Source organism: Schistocerca serialis, chromosome 1 (genome assembly GCF_023864345.2).
Source record: "Schistocerca serialis cubense isolate TAMUIC-IGC-003099 chromosome 1, iqSchSeri2.2, whole genome shotgun sequence".
Taxonomy (NCBI): domain Eukaryota; kingdom Metazoa; phylum Arthropoda; class Insecta; order Orthoptera; family Acrididae; genus Schistocerca; species Schistocerca serialis.
Window position 1 is genome coordinate 493,574,924 of NC_064638.1, and position 20,308 is coordinate 493,595,231.

Consider the following 20,308-nt stretch of genomic DNA (forward strand, 5'->3'; position numbering starts at 1 on the left):
TGGTAGCAAAATCTACGGACACAACAACGAGCGATGCTTGCTTTAGACAAGGAACGCCTTCGGGCTGCAGACAGGGCTGTAAAGAGTCTAGAAATACAAGCAAGAGTAAACAGGAGGAGGAACAAGAGGAAGCTGGAGGAAGAGTTTGCAGAGGATGAAGATAATGCATCCTACGGACCTGGAATGCACTAAAAAGTTAATCCAATCTTTGTCGCTCGATTCCCAAAACTTTTATTTTCTCATACTAATTACATGTTTTCTAAGGATCTTCCAAACATATTTGTTTCAAACTTTCAGTAAATGTTACACAGTACCTTCTGCATAATTTAACACAGCCTTTTTCCAAAAAACTGTATATTTTTGAATATATAAATAAAAACTTGCAAAAAAATATTGTGAATTTTCATTACAATTGAAAAAAATCATCTTTAATAACTGAACTAAAATTTTGTAAAATCCCTGTGTTAAGTTGTAGCCCATATTCCAATAAATAATCTGTAAAAAGTTCAACTTCCTACCTCAAATACTTTGTGAGGAAAGATGTAATTTATAAGCGTTATTTTAACATTGCAAGTATAGGGCGTTCCGGAGCCCCTTAAAACCTGGTTCCTAAATCTCGGTCTTACCATTATATAATCTATCTGATATCTTCTAGTATCTCCAGGCTTCTTCCATGTATACAACCTTCTTTCATGATTCTTGAACCAAGTGTTAGGCATGTTTAAGTTGTGCTCTGTGCAAAATTCTACCAGACAGCTTCCTCTTTCATTTATTACCCTCTATCCATATTTACGTACTATGTTTCCTTCTCTCCCTTTTCCTACTCTAGAATTCCAGTCACCCATGACTACTAAATTTTCGTCTCCCTTCACTACATGAATAATTTCTTTTATCTCATCACACATTTCATCATCTGCAGAGGTAGTTGGCATATATACTTGTACTACTGTAGTAGGCGTGGGCTTCGTGTCTATCTTGGCCACAATAATGCGTTCACTATGCTGTTTGTTGTACCTTACCAGCACTCCTATTTTTTTATTCATTATTTAACCTACTCCTGCATTACCCCTATTTGATTTTTTATTTATAACCCTGTATTCACCTGACCAAAAGTCTTGTTCCTCCTGCCACCGATCTTCACTTATTCCCAATATATCTAACTTTAACCTGTCCATTTCCCTTTTTAAATTTTCTGACCTACCTGACCGATTAAGGGATCTGACATTCCCGGCTCCGATCCGTAGAACGCAGTTTTCTTTCTCCTGATAACAACGTCCTCTTGAGTAGTCCCCGCCCGGAATCCGAATGGGGGACTACTTTACCCCCGGAATATTTCACCCAAGAGGACGCCATCATCATTTAACCATACAATAAAGCTGCATGCCCTCGGGAAAAATTACGGCTGTAGTTTCCCCTTGCTTTCAGCCGTTCGCAGCACCAGCGCAGCAAGGCTGTTTGGTTAGTGTTACAAGACCAGATCAGTCAATCATCCAGACTGTTGCTCCTGCAACTACTGAAAAGGCTGCTGCCCCTCTTCAGGAACTACACGTTTGTCTGGCCTCTTAACAGATACCCCTCCGTTGTGGCTGCACCTGTGGTACGGCCATCTGTATAACTGAGGCACGCAAGTCTTCCCAATAACGGCAAGGTCCATGGTTCATGGGTGGGGGGGGGGGGGGGGGAGCAAGTACTATGGTGTAAATATTAGATGTGTTTATGCTCTAAGGCCAATCGGTAAGGGATACTCTGCTGGTCAAATGTTTTGTGGTGTAATGAATCTACCACCACCACCAACGAAATTCTCAAAATATTACTCGGTTGTTGGATCCTGTGTTGGAGATATTGCCCAAGAATCCATAAAAGAAGCAGTGGAGAAAGCTGTGGCGGTGAATGAAGAATTCCGAATGTTCAGAATCCTCGGGACCTGGCTGTCGCACTAGATGGTATGTGGCAGAAGCGCGGGCACACCTCACATAATGGGGTAATAACGGCAACAAGTGCTGATACTACAAAAGTTACAGATATTGTAATTAAATCCAAGCACTGTAGGTGTCCTAAAAGAGTGAAGGATGAGCATGCAGAAAACTGTCGAAGAAATTACAGTGGGTCTAGTGGGGCCATGGAAGTTTCCAGTGTGAAAGACATTTTCAGTCGCTCTCTTCTGTGGTACAAGGTCAGATACCTACAGTTCCTGGGTGATGGTGATTCGAAATCTTTTGCTGCTGTATCTGAGCTGAAACGTTACGGAAATGATGTTACCATTACTAAACAGGAGGCATAGGTCACGTTCAGAAACGTATGGGGACAAGGCTGGGTCGACTGAAGACCGCAATGAAAGGCCAAGTACTCAGTGATGGAAAACCTTTGGGCGGAGCTAAATGATTGACAGACGAGGTAATCAACAGATTGCAGAGAGACTATGGACTAGCAATAAGACAAAATACTCACAGTGTTGATGGAGTGGAAAAGGCTGTAATGGCACTTTACTACCACACCTTATCGACTGACGAGGAACCACTACATGGACTGTGCCCACAGGGACCCAATTCCTGGTGCAAGTACAACAAATATCAGCGATCTTAACGTGTATACAAGCATCATCACAGACTACCAGAAACTGTCATGAAGGCTATAAAACCAATTTTCAGAGATCTTTCTGCAACTGAACTTTTGAAAAAAATGTCTCCATGGACGTACACAAAATCAAAATGAGAGTGTGAATAATGTAATTTTGACCAGAATCCCAAAAAATGTGTTTGTGGAAATCCATACTCTTCATTTTGGAGTACATGATGCGATTGCTACTAACAACAAAGGTAACATTATAAAGTGCAAGGTGCTGCAGAAGTACATAATGAGTGCAATGATGTCGATAGAGAATGAGAGGAAACGGGATGCTGAAAGGAAAGAAAAGTAGTGTGAGGCAAGCCAGACAAAGAATGAAAGGTGTGAAAAGAAGCCTAGATGGGGAGATGTCTAGTGACAGTGAAAACCCTTCTTATGGTGCTGGACTCCACTAAAATGTTAGTGAAACTTTGAAACTTGTTTTCCACAAGTTCACTTTTTTGCCATATAAGGAACATTTTCTGCTAAACTACTAGAGATAAAGACTTAAAGTTTTCAGGGAATGTAAACAGTGCCAGTATACACCCTGTATCATAGCCTTTTTGTGATACATAATTGACAATAGATTTTATTTCAAAGACACTATGCCAAAAAATGTGTCAATTATTTTCAGTAAGAAAATAATTAATATCTTCCCAAAAAACACCAATAAATTAAAATCCATATGGTGCTTGGTATTAAATATATGTAATATTATACTGTAAAGGTTTCATCATTCTGGTGCATAAGAAAATGTTGCTTACATTTAACATTGGAGGTATAGGACGTTCCGGGTCACCTTAAGTTACTTCACCACTCCAAAGAAGGCTGAGTTTAGCAGCCCTGCGTTAGCAAAACTGTCACAGACTGTATTTCCATTGCTATCGCACAGAGAAAGCATTGATTGTGTCTTGCCTCTAGCGTACTTTACGTACGACCTGAATCAATTTGCATTTTCTGCCGGGTTTCGTTACGGAAACTGTATATAAGCATCTCGAATTGAAGTCCGCTCTAAATTCCGAGCTTTTGAAAAAGATCACCAATCTCGCGGTTCTGTTGTCCGATTAAATTTGGCATGGTTTTTTATGCAACAGACTTCTGACCTGTTCTTTACACCAAGTGGCATCAGCTCCGTCGTTTGTTAATTTATTTGGTATAAATTTCTCAGTTGCTGTCGATGCTATTTCTTTGAATTCAAGCCTCATCTGGTCTACATTTTAATTTGGAAGCAATGGTGACTGTCTCTCAGAAAGGTCTCATGCGAATTTTTATCTGCTTCTTTGAATTATATTGTTTAGATTTAGTTTTGATGGATTTGGGAGTTACGGTATTCAGTCTTGCTACGACAGCCCTGTATTCATTAATCCCTCTATCCGTTTAGATGCTCGTCGTTAGCTCAGGATTATTTGTTACTAAGAGGTAAAGGTGTGTTTCCACAACCGTTTAATATTAGAGTGAGTTTATAAACTAAATACCAGAAATAATTTTTAGAGAATGTGTTAAGCAAAATTTCGGATGATCTTTTATGTGTAACTCCTGATTTGAATAAGTATTTTGGCCGACGTATTGAGGGTAAATTGAACTCACCGCCAGTTACAATTGCATGAGTCGAGTACGTGTTTCAAATTAGACTCAAAATTTTTTTGATTCTTTCAGCAGTTTTACCATCTGAGTTGGAATATCAGTAAAACGATCCAGTGATTATGTTATTCCGGTTGCCAAGTATGACCTCTTCCCATATTAACGAACAGGAACCATCTATTTCAGTTTCACTGCAGATAAACTACTTCTAATAGCAAGAAACATGCCACCGCTATTTCTATTTAGCTTACTCTTTATGAACAGTGTTAGGTTCTTCGCAAAAATTTCGGCTGAAATTATCTCCGGCTTTAGTCGGCTTTCTTTGTTCATAACGACATGAGTATCAGTACTTTCTGTTAACGGTTGGAGCTCTGCTACTTTCGGAAAACAACTACGACAACTGAGAATGGTTATATCGATCGTTTATAATCTGCAGTCTTCTTGTGTTCAATTTGCACACTTTCAGACTGAAGACTTTTTGTTTTTTCCCAACACCCTCAAACGTAAATAGCTGCCCAGTCCACGCCACTCAGAACCCGCTACTTGTGTAGCCGCCTCCTGCGCAACACCACCACCCCATCGCGCATGACGAAGATTCTGCGGCCTACACGGTCGCAGAACCGTCTGGGCGTCTAATTGAGACCCTCCACTCGGCTCTGTACCAGAGGTCAGCAATCGGTCCTGTCGGTTACGCTGCAAACAATGAGCTCTGCTTTCATTTCGCAACTAAGATTGGCAGACTTCACCACTTCTGATAGCCGATCGAAACCGGAGACCATCTCTTCCGGTCCTACTCTTCATAGCAATTGCAAGGACCCATTCCACGTCTGGAATGACTCCACCTGGCACGCGCATGGAGTCCATACTGGATTTCTTGCCCTCCTTGGTAGCTATGTCTCTTAGCAACCTCATAATGTGCCTAACATAAGAGCTCCGAACTACCAATAATCCCACCCTCTGTGACTGCCCAGTCCTTGTAGTCTGAGAGATTTTCTCTGAAACATGACAGGCGACTGCAGCTGGCTGAGAGAGAGATTCAGCCATTGACAGCACCTGGAACCTGCTGCACATACTAACCAGGGAGGCCTTATGTTTGCCCCCTTCCCAGGGAAGTCTTTCACAACCTGCCACTCTCCGATGCTACCTCCCACTCGACCATGAGTGTGGGGTCAACCGCAATGAAAGCAGTAACTGGGCTGACTACTGGTGCAGATTGATCGGTAGACTCGTGGGTCCTGCTGGACTTCCGTTGCATCCACATGGCCGGCCCGCAACAGTGATGCCCATCCACTGCAGCTTCAAGCTGTGTAACCGAAGCCAGCACATCCTGGGCACATCGGGGCAAATGCGAGGACTGTTTCTCTGCAAGGGCACTACCGATTTTCTCCCCCTTCCTTGAAACCATCTGAGGTTGTGCTCCGCTTGTAAAGATCACGATATTGACGGGACATTAAACCCTCATCTTCTATCCTTCCTTTTTACAATTTTCTCTACATCCTCTAAACAGTTCTTCCAGGGCAGTCAAAAAATGGTTCAAATGGCTCTGAGCACTATGAGACTTAACTTCTGTGGTCATCAGTCCCCTAGAACTTAGAACTACTTAAACCTAACTAACCTAAGGACATCACACACATCCATGCCCGAGGCAGGATTCGAACCTGCGACCGTAGCAGTCACGCGGTTCCGGACTGAGCGCCTTAACCGCGAGACCACCGCGGCCGGCTCCAGGGCAGTCCCCTTGCTATCTTTCCCAGCACTTTCCCTTCAAGAATGGTCATCAAGAAGGTCTTATGTCTCACGACATGTCAAATAAATTACATTTTTCTCCTGTCCATTTCCTTTAATAACCATCTCTCTTCATTAACATCCATTAAGATTCAACAGGTTCTTTTTCCTTCTGTCCAGCTCGTTCTTGTCGTTTTCCACCATACTGACATTTCAGCAGCTTCAAGTCAATCTGTTTCCAATTTACGCAGCATCCAATATTCACTTTCATAAAGCAGTGGAATTCATACAGTTTACTTTGGAAAGAATTTTCTGACATCTATATTCATATCTTTGGTGGTTAAAACGTTTCTCGTTTGACATAAATGCCTGTATTGCCAATCCAATCCTCTTCTTCACTTCCACTAACCACCTGCTTTCCTCTGATTATGATACCTTGACAACAAATTTTTTTCGTCTCAGCAGTTCTGACGTCATCATTTTATGTATTTGTTTTATTATACATCGAGTCACGGAATACAGAAGTTTATTACTCAGGTTATTAATTGCGGTCAACGACGAACGTCTTCAGACGTAAAAATAAGCATGCTAGGGTAGCTTGACGTTCAGTGTTTCCAAACTATACAAAATACAGAATCAGAAATCACTAAGAGCAAATATGACAGGATTTGCGTGCCTGCTTACAGTGATTTCTGATGCTGTATTTTGTGTAATTTGGAAATATTGTACGCTAAGCTAACTCTGAATGCTTATGTTTATGTTGTAAGATGGTTATCACTGACCGAAATTAATAACATGATCAATAAACATCTGTCGTCCACGACTGGATTTATAACAAAATAAATAATTCGTGAATCTCTTGAGCACCTTACTGAGATTGTCACGCAACTCGTGAATTTTTATACTGGTTTTTATTTCTTCCACAGTTTTTCTTACTGTCATTACAATCGTTTTCCGTTCGATAACTTTTAATTTCCATAGTTTAACATTGTGTGATAGGGTTTGTAGCATTCTATTCATTTCGTGATGGGATGCTGCAACTGTAAGGTTGTCATTACCAGATCTAATACAATGCATGCTTTCGGTAATGGCTTTCGTTCCTTCATTTCACGATTTCAATAGCTTCCTCAATGAAGAAAATGGTTCAAATGTCTCTGAGCACTATGGGTCTTAACTTCTGAGGTCATCAGTCTCCTAGATCTTAGAACTACTTAAACCTAACTAACCTAAGGACATCACACACACCCAACCCCAAGGCAGGATTCTAACCTGCGACCGTAGCGGTCGCGCGGTTCCAGCCTGTAGCACCTAAAACCGCTCGGCCACAACGGCCGGCCCTCAACGAACACATCAGGTAAATAAGGAGACAGGTGACATCCTTGTCCAACTGCTTTTGTAATTATAGTCCCTTCCTCCACTTTACTGATGTTTATTTTTGTGCGGCAATTCTGGTAATGGAGCTTAATTATTCGGGTAATGGGCTTAAGACTGAACGTTATGGAACACAAGTGACGAAGTTACTTCATCACGGGAACACCTTCGTGCCGCGAGCAGAGGAATCGGATGAGACGATTTCCATCGCGCTGTGGCGTGTGTGTAGGGCGGCACGTACCTGTGAGGTACTGCCTCGGGCTGGAAGTCCACGTCCAGCCGGGCCGGCCCCGGTCTCGTGGGAAGACGCAGTCGAGGCGCAGCCCGGCGCCGGGCCGCACGGAGACGCCGCCCCACGGCTGCAGCGACGCCGCCTCTGCCAACGCGCGCACCACTATCGTCGGCGGCGACGCGTCTGCCACACACACAATGAATACAGTCAGTTTTCCGACTTCATCGCCACGTCCTGCACTCAAAACTACACTCATTATGTATGCAAGCTGCTATCATCGCATGAAGCTTTTATTCATTGTTCGAACATTATGGCAGATGGAGCATCATATTTGACCGAGAACGAACTAGACGAGTTACGAGCGACCAGGGAAAGGAGTATGTTATACAGCACCTCAGACTCGTATGTGAGATACATCTGCTCGTGAAGTACAGACTGAAGCCATGCAAAGTAACGGTAGAAAATCGACTGACCAATTCAGTTACTAGTGCTAGATGTCATTGCTACGACTAGCTGTTGCAATTAGTCCATTATAGAGACCTATGTTAAAATTTTCTTGCTTTATGATAAAGGTTGGCTCAACAGATACTACCTATCGTTGAAAGTAACTCACAATCCTGTCACACACCCGTCGCCGGTCTGTAATCTTGCGTTCTCCTGCATGCACTGTGTTGGTCTAAAAGCTGTCAGGAAGGTAAGACATCGATCCTGCAAATCGCACAAGCAGCACTCTCTGACTTCCACATCTACAGAGATCCCCTATATAACTAAACAGAATTTAGGAAACGACTGGTCTGTGAAATCACCTACTCAGATATACGCGGCCATGTCTCTTTAGAAAAAAAAAAGTAGGTTCTGGATCAACATATCTATCGCGCATAGACTGCAATAGCCAGTTGCAATTGTGATGTGCAGCAACAGCACTTCAGTTGATCAGTCATGGAGTAATAGCGTACTTAAAATTATGATTTAATCGGCTTCTAACCGCCGTCACCCTTATTTCTCTGAAAATAACTTTACAATTGTTACGACACGTAATATACAATACCCGAAACGTACGTAACACAACACAGGGTAACGTAACGACACTCAGATAAAAAAAAATGGTTCAAATGGCTCTGAGCACTATGGTATTAATAGCGGAGGTCATCAGTACCCTAGAACTTAGAACTACTTAAACCTAATTAATCTAAGGACATCACACACGTCCATGTCCGAGGAAGGATTCGATCCTGCGACCTTAGCGGTCGCGCGGTTCTAGACTGAAGTGCCTAGAACCGCTCGGCCACTCCAGCAGGCAGACACTCGGATCAAACAGTGCTGTGCGATGTAGCTGCCGTCGGTGCAGGAACGCTTCAGCAAACCTGCGTTGTGTTGCTCTACCATTGCATTCAGTGAAACCACAAACGAGGAGCATACCGACCAATTCTTCATCAGTAGAGCTATCCACACAGAGGTGTATCACTGTCAACGTACAATTAACGCTTTCGGGAAAACGAACCTAAGACAGAATCGAGTAGCACTAAATGCAGGCTTCGAGGTCATGAGTAAAATGCGTTTGTAACAGCACATAGCTTGAGCGAATGAAAACTGGACACAGGACACGAAGCGCTTACCGTCGGCATTTCACTTTTTCTTTCAATTTAATTTTTCCACAATTTTTGGACCTGTCATCTGGAATCTCTATACATGTCGTACATATTCAATAATCTTGGTGACACATAAAATGATATATTTGAATATAGTGACATATAATGTTAACAGTAACCATTTGTAATATTAATATAAAAATAAAATAAAAAATTGAAAAAATATCAATTAAAAATATATATAGCACCAAATAAAAGGAATTAGGTCAAGTTACAAAGTGAATAATTTCAGCTTATATTACCAGATATGTTATTGGTTCCCTCAGAGTAACTCGAGGTCTGGTGACTACCGACGACTAGAGAGACACACACACACGGAGAGAGAGAGAGAGAGAGAGAGAGAGAGAGAGAGAGAGCTGTGCGTGTATTTCAGTATCTGTGTTAGTGTTATCATCAGGAAGGAGGGCGGTTAGCAGATCTTCTGCTAATTTCCTCCATCCAGCCGTCATTGAGCTACAATCTTCACGAATTCTAGATATGACAGTAGATTCCATAATCTTTTCAGTCAGTAACCTATATGGTCTCCTCCACTTCCCCAATATGTCGAACTGCAGTTGCCTTCGTAGAGACTTCTCCCACTGTATTCTTCCAGTTTCCTGTAGCAACGTTTCGTAGCATATCTTCATTTCCCTATATTTATGGAGGCTAGCAGTGCACTCTGATTGCCATGAAGCACGTTGATAAACTTTTCTTCTTCATCTTGATATTCGCCTCAGGTTCTGTACTCAAAACTACAGTCAATATATTTGGGGGCATTCATGTAAGATGCAGAGAGAAATCTCCGGAACTGGGCTCCAAGAGATTGTTGTGTGACTTTCTACGACTTTATCAGGGATATGAATGTTCTGTGGTCCTTGCAAGAGTTCGTTTAGTAGCTGTGTACCTCAGGCTGCACATTCCGGAAGTGATACCGTTGTAAATGCTGCATATAGGCAAGTTTAGCTAGTGTCCCTCTATTATCGCCATGAGCCGTGGCTGGCTCATGTTATGTCTTCGATTAAACCTTGGTTGCTATTCTGTGTTTAGTCTTCTGCACTTATCGCAGTTATGCTGTTATCCTCTCTCTCCACGAGTGGCAGCATCGGTGTGTATCGATATTCGCACCTTCTATCTTTGTCCTGGCGCTTATAGTTTTCGGCTGGGTGGTGTGCGACCAGTTGGTCGGTTGGCGTGGAGCAGCGAGGAAACCTCCACGGCGTGAAGTTTGGCCAGGACCGCTGGCGTTGTCTATGTGCGGTCGGAGTGTGTGGTGCTGTTCCCATTGCTACGAGGTCTGTGGCTCACCGATCCTGGACACAAAAGTTGAGTTTTGACTTAATCTACCACCAAGCCACGACTGTTCACATTGTGTCGTTTGGATTTCGTTGTTGGCTGGTGGGACATTCCCGCGAGCTGCCTTATGGCCGTTAACTTTCTGGTTACCTGTCCTGGACGTTGACATAAATTCAGGCAGCGTATTTTCCTCATCGTGTTGTCACTGTCCAGAACGGTGTGTAGTTTGACAACTCAATGTTTAATGGGTTGTGGGCACCAATACTTTCTGCGTTGTTACATTGAACTCCCTGTTGTGGGCTGGTCAGGTGGAGTGGAAGTTATCTTGTCAGTGGGTCCGTTTACTGTCTGTCGGTTGAGTTGTCGTCGGATCGAAAATGGCTGGGCTGACTGCCTGTCTCACCTAAGCGAGCGTTAGTGTTTTAATTCCAGGAGTACCCTCAGAAACTTCTGAGTGCCGTTGGGTGTACTGCCTTTTCTTATTTGTTGTTCTTGTTTGTATTTGTATGGCTTCTAGCTGCTTCTAATTAAGGTTGTCTTGCTCTTAAGGTGTCAGATTGTTTGGGCCTTCAGCCTAATTAAAGAACTTTTTAAGATGAGGCCTTTTGCCTTTTAAAAATTTAATTTTGGTTTGAATCTTAATTGAAAGAACTGATTTAAAATAAGCCCTTCTGCCTTTTTAGTTCCTGATTTTGATTTGAGTCTCAAGTTATTGGATTTCAGCTGACTTTAAATTAAAGTGGTCTTGCCCTTAAGGCATGAGGTTGTATGGTGTATTCAGACCGTTATTAAGTTCCAAAAATTAATTTCGAGTTTCTTTTTTTAAAAAAATTCTTGGCTTTTATAGTGTTAGGTCAAATAAATAAAGTTGTATGTTCGAGTGTAACTGTCAGCCGCTTATGTTGGCCCCTTTCCACAACTTAAACTACCTGTCCTGTCCTGCAGGTTTAAAAGGGCGTCTCACGCCCCTTTCTCCTTCGATGACAATTACACTGTGTTCGCTGGATGTCAGATATGGAGCACCTGCAAAATATTAATCTTAGCTGCTGCCATGGGGTTTGATAAAGTGACATCTGTGTTAGTCGCTGCACCTGGTTGAATTATAAACACCTGCGCCATTGGCAGATGCGGCAGCCCAACGTCATTGTTCTCACGTTCAATGAAAACATATAGACTATCTGATCGAAAGTATCCGGGCACCTGGTTGAAAATGCTTACAAGTCCGTGGTGCCCTCCATCAGCAATGATGGAATTCAGTATGGTGTTGGCCCATCCTCAGCCTTGATGACAGCATCCACTCTCGCAGACATACGTTCAGTCAGGTGCTGGAAGGTTTCTAGGGGAATGTAAGCCCATTCTTCATGGAGTGCTACACTAAGGAGAGGTATCGATGTCGGTCGGTGAGGCCTGGCACGAAGTCGGCGTTCCAAAACATCCCAAAGCTGTTCTGTAGGCTTCACGTCAGGACTCTGTGCAGGCCAGTTCATTATAGGAATGTTATTGTCGTCTAACCACTCCGCCAGTGGCCATGCGTTATGAACAGGTGCTCGATCGTGTTGACAGAATTGCTCTTAAACAGTGGGAAGCATGAAGTGCTATAAACATCAAAGTAGGCCCGTGCTCTGATAATGCCACCCAAACAAAAAAAATCCAGTGGTGCAAGTCCCCTTCATGAAAAACACGACCACACCATAAAACCACCGCCTCCGAATCTTACTGGTGGCGCTACACACGCTGGCAGATGACGTTCACCGGGCTTTCGCCATACTTACACCCTACCATAGGATCGCCAGATTATGTAATGTGATTCGTGACTCCACACAACGTTTTCCCACCGTTCAGTCGTCCAATGTTTACGCTCCTTACACCAAGCGAGGCGTCGTTTGGCATATGCCGGGGTGATGTGTGGCTTATAAGCAGCCGCTCGACCGTGAAATCCAAGTTTTCTCAATTCCTGCCTGTCATAGTACTTGCAGCGTATCCTGATGCAGTTTGGAATTCCTGTGTGATGGTCTGGATTGATGTCTGCCTATTAAACATCTGTCGGCGGTTTCTGTCAGACAACAGAGGAGATCGGCCTGTACGCTTTTGTGCTGTACGTTTCCCTTCACGTTTGCACTTCACTATCACGTTGGAAACAGAGTACCTATGGATTATTAGGAGTGTGGAAATCTCGCGTACAGACGTATGACACAAGTGACACTCAATCACCTGACCACGTTCGAAGTCCGCGAGTTCCGCGGAGAGCCCCATTCTGGTCTCTGAGGATGTCTAAGGAATACTGAGGTCGCTGACGTGTAGTACCTGGCAGTAGGTGGCAGCACAAGGCACCTAATATGAAATCGTATGGTTTCGGGGGTGTCCGGATACTTTTGATCACATAGTGTAAATGCCAAAGAGTTTATAGGAAGTCTACCACTACAAACAGGTATTTAGACACCGTTCGGTGAAACCGTCCAACGAAAATCAAACCGCTTTGAACTCTCCACATCAGTGTAAGGTGTCAGGCAAATTCAACACCTTCCATGAAGACCCTGACATGATGAGCAAATCCAGTAGTATGTCACATAGCTCCGAATAAATCGTGACATTAAATTAACCAAAGTAATACGAGTAACGAGTGAGCAAATGGAATACCACAGACTTAACGCAAGAATGCCTAAATGCATGTCATACCTTCCTACCGTGAGACAGACGCAGTTCCGAGGGGAGAAACGAGAACAGAAGCCGAGAGCAGAACCGTGTTAAGTTAGAAGGCCCTACGATAAGGGACGGACACCCACGTCGCCAGCTAGCCGCTAGGACCGCCCCCAAGCCCATGTTAAAAGCTAGAGCCCTTCAGAAGAACAGTATAGATCTTACAATATCACTAAAAGGGCCACCCCAGCCGCAAGTTTTAGTGTGAGACTTTTTCGCGTCTCTGTTACGTTGCAAACTTTAAAAACATTGCCTCACCACGAAAAGTATAATGTTTCTCATTGGATAGACAGAATTTTTGTAGGTGGAGGTTAAGGTTAACATTGAGACCCTGATTAATGAGATGAAAACACAGCCAGATAGTTTTTTTAACCAACTTCGGTAAATTGTAGTAAGGAGAAGTTGAGAGAGTTGCTTCCGAGACGGCGAGGTGAGCGGAACTGTGCTGCCTGCCGCCCCCTGACGAACACCGACAAGGTAATGAACGCACGCGATGCCGCATAACAGCGCATTAAGCTTCACTCAGAACTGCAGAAGTCTCATCTGTTACACCCCCTTTTTGCGTAATGCTGGTGTCGATCGTCAATTAAAGCTCATGGTGTTCACATTTGCCACTTGAAGTAAAAATCTGAAACGCGATGATTTTTCTGTTATATAGTTATTGAGAAGCCACATCAGCCACTGTAATTTACGACAAGTTAGATAAGTAATTAAAGATAACTGAGGGTCACTGTACACCATTTGGATAGATTTCTCCTTTGTGAAACTTAATTTAAACCTAGATTATAGATGTAATATGGCATAGGTCATGCTTCGATCCATTGTAGAACTTGGAAACCCATTCAGAGAATATTCGTTCACATTTTTGTTGAACGCAGTTGCTTTTTACCATCCTGTATTAAAACATTTCCATTTATCAATAGTACAATTTATAAACAATGTTTTGTGAGTAGAATAAAATTTCCAATGGTAAACTTAACTGCTTTTTCGACGTTATTTTACCAGCTAACTAATAATAGGAAAGCCTTCAACCCTTGCCACTAAATTTAGTTAGTATTAAGATTCTTTTACAGGGAGTGCAGTGGAGCTGACGCTGAACTCATTAAGTATTTGGTTATATCATCTCTAGTCTCACTGAACTCTTCTGAACTCTACATGTCATGTGTGGTCTGGCGTCTCCTTACCAGCAGCAGGTCCCAGGTTCAAACTAGCCAATTCCCTAAAAAATATGCTCAGAGCGTCATTGTGCGGAAGTGGTAGGGAGACACGATATAGAACAAACAGACACCACGCAGATTGTTAGAGAATGGCGACCCTGCCAGGTTGGTAAAATACCATGATTGAAGGTCGACCACATGGTTAATTAGGTCAGAAAAAAATCCTGTTAAAATTTTCGTAATAAAAATTTTTTGTTTTGAAAGGCATAAATAGTTGAAAACAGTAGCTGCAGCGATAGATAGTAATAAAGTATTCAATAAAAAGTGCGACATTCTAGCAGAGACAATAGCATAATTAAGTTATGAATTTTAAAAATTGTTAGAATGAAGTTTTCTCTGCAATGCAAGCGCACAGGTGGCGGATACATCGTTGACAAATTGGTTCTGACCAAACAAGTAAGTGAATGGATTGTCAGTCTTGGGTATAATAAGTGTCAAGTCGTGTGTGCAAAAAGTTTATGAAACGCGTGAGATCGTATGAGCGCATGTTGACTCGAAGTAGGGCGCGTGAATTGCTTTTAAAACAGAAAATAAGGGATTCGGAAAGATTAGCAATGGCAAATCGAGACCTTGACCGAATTGAGGTAGAGACCCAGCATGAAAATGGACAGAGAGTAGAGGACAGTACAACAGACGATGCAGTATCTCGAGAAATAGGACAAATAACGCACCATAACGAGGATAATGTACGTCAAGGCATAGAAAACGTAAGTCAGCATACGACAAAGGAACAGGAAAGTAGAGAGACAGTCGATGAGGATTCTGACTTGCGTCTTGAATACGTAGAACCCATAGTACAAGTAATCAGAGCTCCCTCACCACAGAGTACAAGGAATACGAGCAGAAACGTGTCACAGCACAGTTCAATGCAATCGGTTGCGAACCAACACTTGGGCGAAAACACAGAGCGTTGGACGTCGGAAGAAAACGCAATAGGACCCACCAATCTGGCATAATTATTACAACAAATTACGGAAACCATGACAAGGTAAAATAAAGACATGGCAAACCAAATTCAGAATGCAGGAACCACGAGGCAAATGCGAGCGATTAAAGAACAAAACAAATAAATTCAGTTACAGCTAAGTCATGTTGAAGACGAGGCAAAAGAATCTCGAGAAGTGATAGGAAAATTAGTAACAGGTCATAATCAATTGGGAACAGACATTGACAAGGTACAAGCGGACGTACAAACATTGCTTAATGACATTCAGGACGAGATCAAAACGTTACGTAACAATACCCAGGGAGAAGTCAAGAAACTAGAGAAATAGATAAACGAAATTACTAGACAAGCAGCAGGTGCAGCGCGTGAGAAATGGTTCAAATGGCTCTGAACACTATGGGACTTAACTACTGTGGTCATCAGTCCCCTAGAACTTAGAACTACTTAAACCTAACTAATGTAAGGACATCACACACATCCATGCCCGAGGCAGGATTCGAACCTGCGACCGTAGCGGTCACGTGGTTCCAGACTGTAGCGCCTATAACCGCAAGGCCACTCCGGCCAGCACAGTGCGTGAAGTCGATGAAAACAGTTTGTTACACAAACGTATCACAAAAGCAGCGTTGTAAAGATATGATAACCGCATAGTCAAAATAGAAGCACAAACGAAGCGACAATTTCAGAAATTGCGAACAGAGTTGTTGCAAACCATTGAAGAGCGTAGTGAACAAGATCGAACAAGCACAGAGTCTGCAACCACATCCGTATCTGTAACAGCACCGGAAAAACAAGCAATTAACGAAGATATTACGCATTTGCGATTCCAATCACAGGCGGAAAGTAACATACGTGAAATCAGGCAGCCTGCACTGCAACAAACACGTTTCGAAATTCTTGATGAACAAACGTCATCACAGACACATGCGGAACCACAAATGTATGTTTCAAGACACTTTGGATCGTGCAATGAAGCAGCAAGGTTAGCCAGACAAGATACCGAACCAATACCTGACAATAGAAAGCCCGGTCGCGAAGAGTACAGTGCAATGCATTCAGCTACACGTTGACAACTGATGGAAGAAAATTATTGCGTACCACTCCAACGATACTACGCAAGGGTAGGCGAAAGTTATAGTGGACAGCCGGCCGGTGTGGCCGTGCGGTTAAAGGCGCTTCAGTCTGGAACCGCGTGACCGCTACGGTCGCAGGTTCGAATTCTGCCTCGGGCATGGATGTGTGTGATGTCCTTAGGTTAGTTAGGTTTAATTAGTTCTAAGTTCTAGGCGACTGATGACCTCAGCAGTTGAGTCGCATAGTGCTCAGAGCCATTTGAACCATTTTTTTTATAGTGGACAATATTCAATGGATCTGCCACAACCGGAAAGAACGACGGCAGAAATGATCAGAAACAACAGTGGTGAAGAATCGCGAATTTCATATGGAACTATGACGAAGTACGACAACGATCATTTCCTCACAGTCAGAAAATTTCAACACTTTCGAGAAGGAAACTCATTACATCTACGAACTTTTATTGATCAATTCTGTGGTGTCACCGCCAGACACCACACTTGCTAGGTGGTAGCCTTTAAATCGGCCGCGGTCCATTAGTATACGCCGGACCCGCGTGTCGCCACTGTCAGTGATAGCAGACCGAGCGCCACCACACGGCAGGTCTAGAGAGACGTACTGGCACTCGCCCCAGTTGTACAGCCGACGTTCATAGCAATGATTCACTGACAAATACGCTCTCATTTGCCGAGACGATAGTTAGCATAGCCTTCAGCTACATTTGCTACGACCTAGCAAGGCGCCGTATTCAATTGATAATTAATATTATGAAGCATGTACCGTAACGAGAGATGTTCTACAATTGTGGATTAAAGTTAAGTATTCTACCAGTTACCTCCTGTTTTGCTAGTCTTATTTCTCTGACCTGTTCCAGATCTCACGCCAGTCAGCGTGTAATTAAACGCGTGCATTTCGGCCTCGTCTAGCAACACAGTGTTGGCGCTTCTGCCAACACTACAAATTCCGAGTAGGATTACCAGAACACTGGACGCTAGCACACAAATTAGACTTTATATGTGCACACATGTCAGGAACAGTCGCAGAAACCATGCAGAATGTTGCAGCGACATGCCGATCGTACGAAGATTTCAGAGAGAAGTTTCTCTCACGATATTGGTCCAGCGAAGCACAGAACAGAGTGAAGTACCAATTATAACAGAACCCGTATTTTGAAAATTCAGGAGAGAAGAGTCCCGTGAAATTTTTCGAATTAATGGCAAAGAAAAATCAATGCTTAGATGTACCATACAGTGACGGACAGTTAATTAAATTATGCGCGATGAAGCCACCATTGAAATACCAGCAATCATTAGTAGGTCGCGGAGGCAATGACGTCGAAGCATTTAAAGGTATTCTAAGGGAACTAGAGTTCATATTTTCGGAAGATGACACAAGAAAAAGACGAAGCACACGTGATAACGAGAGCAAAAAGCAGTGGAATCCACAAGACACAGTACGATGAAACAATAATTACGAACCATGTGATAACTTCGCACCAAGGAACGACAATAGATTTCAACAATGAACCGGTCATGGATTTAGAAGAGAATATGGCAATAACTATAATTCACCCAGGAACGGCAAAACTATTACAGAGGGAATAACGACAACCGGAACGGGTACTGGAGAACCAATAGACCGACAAATTATCAACAAAGAAACCACTATCAACAAGCTGAACAAGAAAAGGGAATACAGATAGAAGAGGTGGAGGTAAGACCACCAATCCCCGATAAACGTTCGAATTGACAGCTAAGCGCCCATGCCAAAGAGAATGACGCACCGACCCAGGACAATTGCAGCACCTTGAACAGAGAAGTAAAAATCTTATCACGAGAAGAGAAGAAGGAAGAAACAAATCCGCAGGGACCAGATGAAAACGAAGACAAGAAAATAAGAATATCGTGTTGGGACGAAATTAATTGGGAGATTACTGACGAGGAAGATGAATTACCAGAGGCATGCACAACGAATGTAGGAGGAAAGGACGAAGTAATGAGTATTGCAGAGCTATTTGAGATGGAAACCAGGGAAAGCGAATTCAATGAGGATAATGCGCAGTCAACAGAAGTTGAAAATAAGTTACGAGTGGGCACACAACCCAACGTATATAATGAAGGACGTTATGAAGCGATAATTAGAGCATTTAGATGCGATTATGTGGAAGTAGTGACGAAGAAGGAGAAGATAGACGAGGATGAGGAAAAAGTAGAGGATGTTGAAGAAAGCGTAAATGAAGGAAGAAATAGAGAAGAGGAAATAAAAGAGAGAGAAGTAGCAGTCGAAGCTTATCCTACAGAAAGTTCGAATTCACGAGGGAAATTCCTAAAAAGACTCATGTATGATTAAGTGGAGGATTCGTTGATGCAAGAAGAAGAAGAACAGAACCAACTCTTTCAAATTCAACCAATTGTGAAAGCCATGGTAAAGCATATCCCTGTCAATATTGTAATTGATAGCGGAAGTGAACTGACTGCGATCTCAGAAAATATATTCATGCAGTGGAATGCCAATGAGGAATTGCCAGTTCTGAAAACACGTAAGATTAAAGTAAGAGGTCCTATTAGAAACAATGCTGCGGAAGTTACGAGACAAACAAGGTTAACTCTTTCGTGTCAAGGTTAAAAGATCGAAGCCAACTTCGTGATTATACCTAAATTAACTGTAATTTTATTATAGGTGCAGATTTTTTAAATGAGAGACGAGCGATAAGAGATATGGGAAAAGTTAGCGTAACATTCGGGAATGTCACACTCTCTTTGAGCAAAAGCTAAAATTAGAAGAAATAACAGTTATAAACAAACAATTAAGAATGACGCGAGATAAAGAGGATGAAGAATTAGAATGGTATGCACAAAAGGGGGAATCGCCTCAACTTATGTTAGAAGTCCATAAAGAATTCGACGAAAAATTGCAAGAAGTTCAGGGTACTTCAGAACACAGTAAAAGAGAATTATAGGGTATTTTACGAGATAAAGCAGAGGTATTTTTACCTAAGACGCAGTATTAAACACTTTCAGTACAAGTTTGAAGTAAAACAGCACAAACCATTTAGAGTGCCACCCTATACAATCCCATTAATCTACAGCAATAAAGTATTCCAGGAGATATCTAAAATGTTATATGACGATATTATTGCACCAGCTACCTCCACATATAACAGCCCGCTCCATATTGTACAAAAACGAGATGGGAGCATCAGGTTAGTGCTTGATTCCAGACAGCTCAACACTATCATAATCACTAAGACAGATCGCCTGGAAAAATTAGAGGAATTGATACAAAACTTCCACGGTGCTAAGATATTTTCGTCAATTGCTTTACGGAGTAGTTTCTGGCAAATTTAAATGGCCCCAGAATGTAGAACATTTACAGCATTTATCGTATTCGGTAGATTTTACCAGTTTAAACGATTGCCATTTGTTTTAAACGTATCATCAGCAGCGTTTATTAGGGGATTTAATACTATACTCAGTCCTGAAATTTTGCAAAAAATTACTTGTTATGTTGATGATGTGATTATAGCAGAACCCTCTTGGGAACATCACAACGACACATTAAATCAGTTTTTACAGATCATGAAAGAGCGTAGGGTCACAGTAAATATAACAAAATCCAAATTTGGAAGGCAAGAGGTCAAATTTCTAGGACACATAATTTCCGAGAAAGGGGTAATGCCCGACCCAGAGAAACTAACGGCAATCAAAGAATTTTGTACTCCATATAATAAGAAAACTCTCAGAGGATTTCTAGATCTCGCCGGATTCAATAAAAATTTTATTAGGATCGACTCTCTCGCAACACCACGCCTATGTGCATTGACTGGAAGAAAACACGCCATGGGTATGGGATCAACAAGGCAATGAAGAATTTTTAAAAGTGAGAACCGCACTAACAACAGCACCAATTTTAGCACATCCTGATCTAACACAAAATTTTT

General features: G+C 42.4%; 1 protein-coding gene across 1 annotated transcript in view; it reads right to left on the bottom strand.

Moving 5' to 3' along the window:
* The window catches only part of LOC126473975 (uncharacterized), a 593,366-nt gene that overhangs the window by 109,733 nt on the left and 463,325 nt on the right, over positions 1-20,308 (bottom strand). The window contains exon 4 of the mRNA XM_050101364.1: positions 7,523-7,696. Within this exon, the coding sequence (XP_049957321.1) occupies positions 7,523-7,696 (174 nt within the window). The remainder of the gene's footprint in view (positions 1-7,522; positions 7,697-20,308) is intronic.